The 10,900-nt window shown below is 39.0% G+C and overlaps 1 protein-coding gene across 1 annotated transcript; it reads right to left on the bottom strand.

Annotated features, from left to right (window-relative positions):
* Nucleotides 1-1,850: 1,850 nt before the first annotated feature.
* On the bottom strand, nt 1,851-9,810 carry dsn1 (DSN1 component of MIS12 kinetochore complex). The gene is made up of 11 exons (XM_072674584.1): nt 9,750-9,810; nt 9,456-9,483; nt 7,737-8,025; nt 7,473-7,546; nt 7,290-7,362; nt 5,903-5,984; nt 5,754-5,804; nt 5,585-5,656; nt 5,221-5,368; nt 3,095-3,182; nt 1,851-2,961 (listed from the first exon to the last, which is right to left on the bottom strand). The coding sequence occupies exons 1-11, from the start codon at nt 9,779-9,781 to the stop codon at nt 2,879-2,881; spliced, it is 1,020 nt and encodes a 339-aa protein (XP_072530685.1). The 5' UTR covers nt 9,782-9,810; the 3' UTR covers nt 1,851-2,878.
* Nucleotides 9,811-10,900: the final 1,090 nt, after the last annotated feature.

The raw sequence follows: 10,900 nt of genomic DNA, 5'->3' as shown, positions 1-10,900 counted from the left end.
ACACACGCACATACACACAGCTGGAAAAAACAATAGACTTTTAAAAGGAGATTTCCACCAGTTCTTCATAGTTTGCATCATATGTAAATAGTTTGGATGTTTAAACAATATTTAGTGTTTTGGTGTGAAATTGTGGAGAAATTTGACAAGGCCAATTTCTTTACTATGGTTCTGAATTGAACCAGTAAGTCCACAGAACAACTCCCACTGCCTTTCCTACTAAAAATGACCAGTAAACCAACACGTCTTCTGGGTTTCGTATACATATACCATGTTGATAACAGTAAAATAATAGTAAAAAGATGCTTTTTTTTTTTTGGTGCATCTAAGACTGGGCAACATGGTAAAAATATTAGATCATACTTTGCTACGTCTAAAGATTTTTAAAAAGTGCTGAAATTCTCTCCCACACTTCCCATACTCTCTTCCCGTACACTGCTTTTTAATCTGCTGCACTCCATCCAGTAACACAGGAGTAATTACACTCCTTGTAATTAAATGTGTATTTGGTCAGTGTGGTTTAAACACCATATCCACAACATGCTTCAAAATGTATAGTGTAGCACATTAACCAAACATTAACTAAAGTCATATTGCCCATATTGTCTAGTGCATCCCTAGATTCTACTAAGGTTTTGTTACTATGTCTTGTATCAACTTGTCTCAACACCACTTATAAGTTCAGTGTGAAAGGACCAGGCTAAATTATTAGAAAGGACCAGGCTTATTATACAGACAAAAGTATTGGGACATTTGCTCATTTACTGCTTCTTCTGAAATCAAAGGTATTAAAAAAATGATAAAATATGCTGCTTTTATTGGAGTAACTGTCTATACAGCAGAGAGAAGGCTTTCTACTGAATTTTGGAGCACTGCTGTGAGGATCTGATTGAATTTGCAAAAAGAACATTAATGAGGTCAGGATGTTGGATGATCACTTCCCCAACTCATCCCAAAAGTATTGGATGGAGCACCATCCATCATTCCAGAGAACACAGTTCCATGGCTCCAATGCTGGGGGGCTTTATACCCCTCTAGACCACACCTGGCATTAGGCATGGTGCCAATAGGTTTATGTTTATTTTCTCTGAAGCGTCCTATTTTATTGGTAGTACTTCTCTACAGGGACTAGACAAGCTGTGTGTATGTGTGCATGTGCACATCTGAGTGTCTGCAATGGGTGTAACTTAAGGTACCTGAATGCATTCATCTAAATGGGCATCTGTCCACAAACATTTGGACTTACTTGATATTGTTCTTATGATGTTAGAAAAACAATGAATTAAAAATAGATTTTTTAAATTATTTTTTTTGGATATTGGCCCTTTAAGAAAGTTTCTATCTATCTAAGCCACTCGCAAAGCTTGTTGCACCCACTTCACCTCCACTAACACTGACAGTATGCAGTGTAGCGCGCTGTCTTGGAGCTCTGATTTCAGAGCAGAAGCAAACATCATTCTTCTCAAACCGTCAGCTCTAACTCGATGCTCAGCAGCCTGCAGTGCTTCTCCTGCTAAGCAGAGGTGATGCAAAGAGAGCGAGAGAGTGAGAGAGCAAGAGCGAGAAAGAGCACATGAGAGAAGATGTGAATGAAAAGCCGGAGTGTGAATCACTGGCACAATGTCAGTGCTTCGTTCTGCCTCAGCGGCCCGGCATTACCGAGAGGGGAAGAGAGGGGGTGGTGTGCCTGGAGTGGGGGAGGGGGAAAGGCCCTCGGAATGGTCATGAGATACAAATGGGTGGCGAGAACATGGGGCAGCAAGGCACCTTCCTCTTTGAACCAGAGGAAATCAAAACCAGACTGCAGGTTTCTCCTGCTGCTGGAGATGCATAGAGGTTTTGTTTTCAGCTAGTGAACGAATTGGGAGAGTTTATTAGGGACAGTTTAGGAAACAACATAAACATAACATTACAGCTCTAAGCAAGTCAACAAAAGCCATTACTGGTTAATCTCATTACCCATATAGATATACAGAGACCTGCAGGACCATGGGCAACGATTAGCTGTTGATGTGAGCCAAATTATGATCTCAAAGGTGGCTCTCAAAACCTTCTCAGTCAAGGATTAGGATTGACCCGAGATTTTAAGCAGTCCTGTGTTCAGAAAGCACAACCATTAAATACAAAACACGTAATTAGATTAATTAAAGGCTTAAAATTCTTTTTTGAGAATACTTGCCTATATTTCCCCTCACCATTGCTCTTAACCCAACCCAGAAAAAGCTATTTATATCAATTAAAAAACTTTCTATTATTTAAAAAAATGCTGAAACATCAACGACAGCATAGAAATGGTTCAAACGTGTACAAGTAAGTAAATAAACAAGTAAATATCAGTACAGTATCACCAAAATGAATAACTACACTGCCATCTAGTGCTCAGCAGCCTCTTTCGGTATAACTCTCATGTTATTTTAATAACGCATCCATGTCTCATGATAATTAACAGGCGAGCATTTGTTGGTGCAAAGAGTGCCTCAGCAGTGACACTAGGTGTTCACTATAAAGAGACAAATCAACCTTATTGTGCCTGAGACTTACTGACTGAACTAATAAAGAGAAAGCTAATGGTGACAAAGAAAAACACATCATTGCTGCCATGCAAAAACCTCATATTTCGAAAATGGCAACATTACAGGGGAATGGAAGTCAATGAAAGAAAGTTTATTCTAAGTCATTTTGGAGCCTTTCTATTGGTTAATTTGTCACAAAATTCTGACAATGGAGATACAAGGTTTTTAGCGTGACACAGACGATATGTCAGTCAGTTACCTTATCACACATAAGAACAGGTGTTTAAACAGACAAAAAACACAGACACAACAGCGTCCCATTAAAACAGACACCTCTGGTAATCTCTGAAAACACCCGAGCAGATCTAGGATGATGTAGCAGACAGGGGTCGGCTTAGGAGCTGTCTGACCGGAGAGGATGGGAGATCCTGGAATCCAGCACTATGAGCTGTGGGAAAATCGAGAAACAAACAGGAAAGCAAACAGGCTCGTTAAATCAACCTCCATAATCCAACTACATTCTTACAGTCAAGCACTTCTCATCCTGTGTGGACAAACAGAGTGACAAAGCAACTCCTCACCCAATCTGGCACTGGTCTCCTTCACCAGTAACTGAGACTGCTCTTGGAATGACAGAAGCCCCTTCACCATCATACACTGAGAATCAAGCTATGGACAAAAAACAGATGGCAAGTCCAAGTTAAACCTTTTGGGCAGTGATTAACAACATACAGCTATGGCTCTGACGTCCATTCAAGTATGCTACTGGTTCTCAAAATACATTTTCACTCCGTATTTAAATCAAGAAATCCACCAGTTTGAACATAATCACTGTAATTATTACCCATGTCCTATTTATTTCATTGCGTATGCCCCGGCTTGCACATTTTGAGGTAGTCAACAGCAGATGTTAAATTGTGTTTAGGATCATTACCCTTCTGTTGAAGCCAACCTATTTGTCTTCATTTTTTACAGATGGCATGATGTTTGCTCCCAGAATGTTCTGGTATTTAATTAATCCTTCCTTCCCTGACTGCCAAAGCCACTGGCTGAAACACAAGCCTAGAGTATGACTGATCCACTCTGTACCGTACGCAACAGTTGGAGGGGTGTTCTTTTCATAAAATTCATTTTTTCAAACTTGCCTTTGAAAACCTCTGACGCTGAATTTTGTGGTAAGGACACAGTAGAATAGTGCAGCACCACTCCAAAGTCAATTTTTTTCTGAAGGTCTGCAGTTAAACAGGAGCTTTCTACATCAATCCTAGGTGCTAGCAATACTAAGAAAGTTCTCTGGGTCTTCTAGACCTAAACTTGACCTGTTGAGTGCAATTTCTTAATTGCATTATGAACTGAAACAAAAAAAAAACCAACACTTTACCATCTTCCTATAACCTTCTTCAGCTTTGTAGGAATCAGTTATTGTAATGTTCAGCAGATGCTTAGAGGAGCCTAGAGCCACTGATTGTTGGGACAAAGTCTGAGTAGTTACCTACGAAGAGCCAGTGTGACGGTGTAGGAGTACAATTCACATAACTAATCTGAAGACAGAGACAAGCTGATTAAATGAGTGGAATCAGGTGCCCTTCGGCTTGAATGTTAGAATGCCACACTATACCAAATAAGACTGGACACCCCTGCTTTACACATTCGTCTGCAACTAAATGGGTTTCATATTACAAAAAATGTTGGCTTGGCTTAGCAAAGACAACCAAGGCAGCTCACCAACACTACCTGCTGGACAGCAACTGTAACTGCAAGCACTTCTAGCTGAAAATCAGACCAGTACTAAAATCACCCTTTGCTGGATTCTAAGTGTTCATGCTTGTAGTTTGGGTCCTTTAGTTACATTTTAGTGCCGGTTTGCTTTGAGTTTATACTGACATATCTGCAATCGAACCAAAAGGGAAAACGGTAATGTTGACACACGTGTTACAGAAAGCTGCAAGCAGAGGTCTGCGGGTCTTGCGTGCTATATGCAATAACTAGCGGTAAAAACAAAAACAGCAACTACAACAAAAACACAACTTCAAACATGTCTTATTAAATCACAACATCTTGATACCAGTATTAAGTCATGAATTTGATAATGTACACGGTTATCTGTATTTGTTCACGGAATGACCAACAGCATTTTAAAGATGTAAAGTTTTACAGTCTGTGGCTGCTTCCCAACTCGTCTATACTTCACTGAGGTAACTACACTAATGAATGCAGTTCTATCGATGGCTCGTTTTGAAACACTGTATGGTAGTGTAGTAGTGGGTGGTTTGGGACATGGCCCTGCTAAACTACAGCGTTAGGAAGAATAAGCACAGAATTGTGGGCAGGTCTGCACAAAGACTCACCCGTGATGAAATAGGCAGATGCAGACAGCATGATGGTGGAGCAAGTGAGTGGGGTTGGTACTACATTTGGTGGGCAGGAGTGACCCTCCGTACCCGTGCACAACTCTGCATTTGGTTCGTTTAGATGCCTTTGTTTCGTCTTGTGTTCGTACTTCAAACTAAACGCAACAGAGCTTGTTTGTAGCAGGTGGGCGCACAAACAAGCAGATTTAGAAAGGTGGCGTTTACACTTACTCTAATGAACCTCACTAACAGAGCAATCGCCAGGGTTCGTTATAATCGTATAAAGTATACCGTAAAGTAATCGTAAAGTATAAACACAGCCTTAGTTTTATCATAGGTACACTGTGCACTCTTACCACCAACTCCATTGTGTTGAGCACTCTCTGCTGTCTACACAGCACTGCGTGGTAATCTGGTTTATTCAGGATGAGCTTGCTCTGAGAGGACTGGGCGATGCAGGATGGGTCCAGAGTCAAGCCTCTCTCCTGTCCCTTTTCCACACGCCTGCAGATGAAACAACTCATAAAGCAGACAACCAATATCCACTAAAAAGACCTTTAAACCGTTAAAAACCCTTAGGCTTAGTATTCAGGTACTAATTTTGACACTTATTATTCAGTGACTACTACTAATTACTTAGTAACTCAAGGAAATAGGACAGTAAGGGCCCTCAGGGTTTAAGGTGGGGATATGCTGAAGTTTGTGTGTGGCTCTACTCACTTGGCCAGTTCCTCAGCTTTAGAGCGATGTTTGATAAGCAAGGACTCCCAGGACGAGCTCTCAGCCTGCAACCTTGAATAATAATTACATGAACCAAATCAGTGAATGAAGTTACCAGTGATAAGTTCTACAAGAGCAGCTCTAAAAAAAATCCTACCCAAAATCCTACCTGCTGATGGCCTCTTTTGTGCGATCAATGGCTTTCTGAATGGCGGGATCACTACAGACAAACAGAGACAAGGTTTAACAAAGACAAAGTATTAAAAGTATGTTAAAGGAAGAGCTCGCTCTAGGCATTCTCACAAACATCTCCATTACCTGTTAGTGCTGAAGACAGAAAGCGATTGTTCTTGACTGATGTTTTTAGCCAGACTTTTCCATTTTGTCTGTAAGGAATCAACTACAACAAGAAAAACAGATTTCTTTTATCATTTATAATATTTTGTAAACAATACCTTTGCAGTAGTAAGGGCATATACAGTCATGTGAATAAAATACAACACCCAATGAAAATAGTTGCCTTTTTTAACATATTGAAACATTTTAATTTGAACAGTATTAAGAGTCAGAGAGGACATAGCTGAACATAAAACTGAAGAAATGTCTTTTAAAATGATTAGTAAAATGTAATTAATAGAAGCAGTTTTATTGTGAGGAAAATGTAAGGACACCCTATTCACTAATAGCTGGTATTTCCACAATTGGCTGAAATACCTTCAGTTTTCCTATAACCATCTACCAGAAAGCTTATCCCACTCCTCCAAGCAGAATTCTTTCAGCTGTATCATGTTGTAGCTTCAGTTTATGGACAGATGGATTCATGTTTTCCTCAAGCACCTCTAATACAATAAATAATTAATTCTGAAGTCTATATTCTTTAATGGATAGCTTGCCAGGATCTGCAGCAGCAAGGCCTCCCCAAACCATGACATTTCCACCTCCACGCCTTAGAGTTGCATGAGGTTCTTGTGCACAAATGTAAACATGTCTCAATGATTCAAATAATTCAATAATTGGATTCATCTGTCCAAAGCACATTGTTTCAGAAGCCCTGGGTTATAAGTGAAACGGCTGCCTTCTTCCTGATTAGTGTTGCACTATATAGGGAGGGACTATTTAACTTACTATTCAGTGGTAGAAACAATTCGGACACTTTTTTCTACTCCTCCTCCTCATCATGATGTGTCAGCAAAGACCACAAAAAACAAACGTGATTGTCTGAGCTGTGTTTAAAGCTCAATTCTGAATTCTTTTTTTCCCATGAAATATCAATACTATATCAGATATCAATACTTTTATACGTTTATTCTAAATTATGATTGCATGGTGGGAGATTGTAATGCTCTCAAAAACACATTCAAATTATACTTCACAATTCGGCTCACAGACTCAATAGTGGCCTAAAATAGAAGTAAATAGAGAGCCATTACGGTCACAGTCCTGGTCTTTGTCTATGTGTTCTCAGGCAAACTTCAGTTTTGCCCTGATGTTTTTTTTTTGGACAACATGGGTTTCCTTCTTACAGTTCTATACATGTAGATTATTGTGTATATTTAGTTATATTACCTCCATCTCTCAGTATTACTCCAATGAAGATTTGAAAAACAAATCCAGATGTGGAAAGTTGTTCCATGGGGTGTCCTCTTTTTTTAATGGCTGTATACTAATACTAATGTTTTCTGTTTACTCGAAGCTAAATAAGTACCTTGTGTCTGAAAAGACTCCATATCAGCATCAGGGATGGTCTGCAGGGTGTTTTGTAGTCTCTTGACCGTAAGCTATAAAGACATAGAACAAAAAGGGGGGTGAGACTGTAACAGTTAGCAAGAGGATCAAAGAAAAGCCCTGTGGCTGAGGACTGAATTTACTGACAATCAGTGTTAAGCACCTGCATTGCAGCTTCCATTAGTTTCTCCAGCCTCTCATCATCACGCAAGTCCTGGCTGATTGATTTACACAGAGCTGACAAGAATAATGAGAACAATGAGAAACAAAAGATAAAGACACTGATTACTTTATCAGGACAGTGATATTGCCTTTAAAGACACAACAAAGGCGGCCCTAATTCTGGGATATCTCTTTGTTTTACATTTCAATGAGATGCTCTGCATATCTAAACACCGCAGAAGAAAGGCAGACCAAATGGACTCACCCTGGGAGGTGCTAGGGAGGGCAGGCAGTGATCTCCTGCCTCTAGTTGACCTCCTCCAAGATTTTCTACATGAGCGGGGGTCAAGATCAGGAACCGCAACATTCTCTGTAACTGCCTCTTTGACGCTGCTCTCAGCACAGCTTGACTTTGGTTCATCTGGCTGCTTCTCGGTTTCTAAAGGAAGGTTGAACGACTGGGAAGATGAGGTGCGAGGAGACTTTGGAGGAGGTTCTGGGCTTGGGGTCCTGTCTAAGGGTCTTTTGGTCCCTTGAGAAACCTCCTCTGTTATCTAGATCATGAAATAAAGGTGGGCAGGTGACTGGCAGTGCAAAGCAGACAATGACATCATTTATATATATATATATATATATATATATATATATATATATATATATATATAAAGAGGTAGGCGATATGACATTATTACTACTGTCTTTTGAACATCCAATACTTTAAATTTGACAAAAACACAACAACAACAACAACAATAAAAAACAACAGTGGTACCAAATAATTTTAAAAATATTTGAAATTAGTTATTTCTCTTTTTCAGATTGTTGATAAAATATTATATGAACTTATTTCTAACTTATTTTTTACTAGTTTTAAGGAACTGTACTAGGGCTGGGCATTTTTGAAAATGTATTATTGTATTATAATACATTTTGTCACCGTGGTACACTATCCTCTTATGAGTATATTGCGGACTTCTTCAGTGCTTAAAGAATACTGAGTGATCAGACTTTTATTTGTAATGTTCAGTTATTAATATTTATTTGAATGAAGTGTAGCATTTTTGAGCAAAAATCACAGTACTCTGTATGGGACAGTATATGATTAGCTTTTAAAAAAAAAAAATATTTGCGCTGTTGGCGCATTTTGTCTACGAATGTCTACGAATATTGCGATAAATATTGTATCTCGTTAAACCAATCTCGTTTTATTCCACTGGCAGATAAATTTGCTAGTATTTCTTGACAAGAGCTGAATTATCTGTCACTTCTTCAATGAATCAAAATCTTTAGCCAAAGGAATAAGACTCTTTCAGTTGATAAAAATCACTTAATACAACAAAAAAAAGCATATACATAAATTGTTAATCTTATATTACCATAATAATCTCAAGATGAGAAACCAGTAGATATTTAAATGCCATTCTTCACAAACCTCACTTGCTAATATATCAAATGTTGTCATCATCTAATCATCCGACACAGACTAATTATCCTCTCTTTGTAATTAGACATGTTGTTCAGTCTCCTGAAAAAAGTACTGATCTTCACAATATCTTAATATCTGACCTTTGCACAATTTGGACACAGTACAAGTATGCGGAAACATAAATCATATATTTCACATGCATTCATTTTGTTATATGGCAGATTAAACATCTAAGCAATGTAGCTACCTTCTTTGTAGAGGACATAAACTTATTTTAACTTAACAAAAAATTAATTTGATATTTTCACTGCAATTAAGAGCTCCTAGCAAAACAGGCCCAGTCAAGCTATGGGTCTCCCACAGGCAGCTGGCAGCCAATTTCTGCAAACAATATAGCTACTGTAGTTAATTTCACTAGACAGTAAATTAATAAATTGCAATAAGCCAAACTCATTTGAAATGGTCTACTGTTTGTATTGAATAACTTGTTTACATCCCAGAGGATGGTAAACAAGTTAGCTATAGCCACCTGAGCTAGGCTTCACTGTAGATACTTACCGTGCAGGGCATGTCGCCTCCCTCACTCCTGTGAAATAGACAAATGTATTAATTAAATTTTTACAATGAAAGGAAATCTTTAATGAAAGGAAGTGTAGCCATAATCACAGCTAGCCAGCCAGCTAGCTAACATTACCGGTAGCTAGAGTTACTATTTAGCAATATAAACACACTGACGCGTGTAAATCTAAAGGTTAGCTCTGTAAGTTATAATTTTAACTAAAACGGAACGGTTGCCACAGCTGTCTAACGATAAAAACTGAAAAACAGACGAAAAAATAAACAACTACGAACCCGTTGATATTTTCATTTTGAAGCTCCGCCATTTTCCTTCAAAGCCCGCGCGCTGTCCTCCCATTAGCGGCTCCTCCGGGCATTATGGGAAATGTAGTTGAATCTGGAATGGACTGAGCAGTGCCATCATAGCTACTTTCTTCACCGTCATTGGAGGCTTTTATCATGTCATTATCAGTCCAAATCGGCCCAGATCTCTCTCTCTGATGAAATATAGAACCATAGTGTGTTTATACTGTAAGAGTATAAATATCTGTAATATAATAATAATATATGTGCTGTAGGCTGTGGGAAGAGATGTGTAGAGATGCTGCAGCCAGTCTACATATTTTTAAGAGTACTAATAACCTGCAACTAATGCTCATCACATCAGTAATGTGTGACATGGGTTTAGCCTAGTCCTGGCCTGCACATGCTCTGAATGGAGACTCTTATTTGAAAGGAAGATGTAGCTCAGGAATAGTGGTCGGTGTGGCGCAACAGATAACACCACTACCACATCCCACCATGTAGGAGACTGGGGTTCAATTCCTGGTCTGGGTGACTATGCTGCGCTACACCAATAAGTGAGTCCTTGGGCAAGACTCCAAACACTATGTTGGCCCACCTCTGTAATATGAGTAACCTTGTAAGTCGCCCTGGATAAGAGCGTCAGCTAAATGTATATGTAATAGTCTTTCTTATGCTGTGTTCACATGCTATTCAAGTCTTGGTAATTACAAGTTCCCAAGTTTTCAAGTGGGAAATTCTGTGGTAATTTTGATGCTCGAGTTCCCAAGTTGAGGCAACCTCCAACCTTTTAACATGGCGAATAAACGGACAGCATCAGTATTGGATTGTACATTTATTTTTAACTGTGCAGCTGTGGTTTATGGTTGCCCGTGCACATTATTTTAATCAGAAATCGAGGTGTATTTCATTTGCTATTAAACAAGGCTATTTATCGATCCATCCATCCATTCAGAACTGATTGTTCTGCTAGCACAGTGCAAGTCATGATAGCGTTATTAACAGCACCACTTTTCATGTCGCTCCCACAAGAATTCAGAGTAGGATCTCAACCTTTAGCACTCCTGAAATGTATTAAATAACTTAAGGCAGCATTTTGTGAGAATTGGTCTTTTTCACTCCTAGGCTCCCCCTACAGTTGG

This window comes from Salminus brasiliensis, chromosome 3 (genome assembly GCF_030463535.1).
Source record: "Salminus brasiliensis chromosome 3, fSalBra1.hap2, whole genome shotgun sequence".
Taxonomy (NCBI): Eukaryota; Metazoa; Chordata; class Actinopteri; order Characiformes; family Bryconidae; genus Salminus; species Salminus brasiliensis.
The sequence above is the reverse complement of the archived record's forward strand: the minus strand, read 5'-3'. Positions and strand labels throughout refer to the sequence as shown.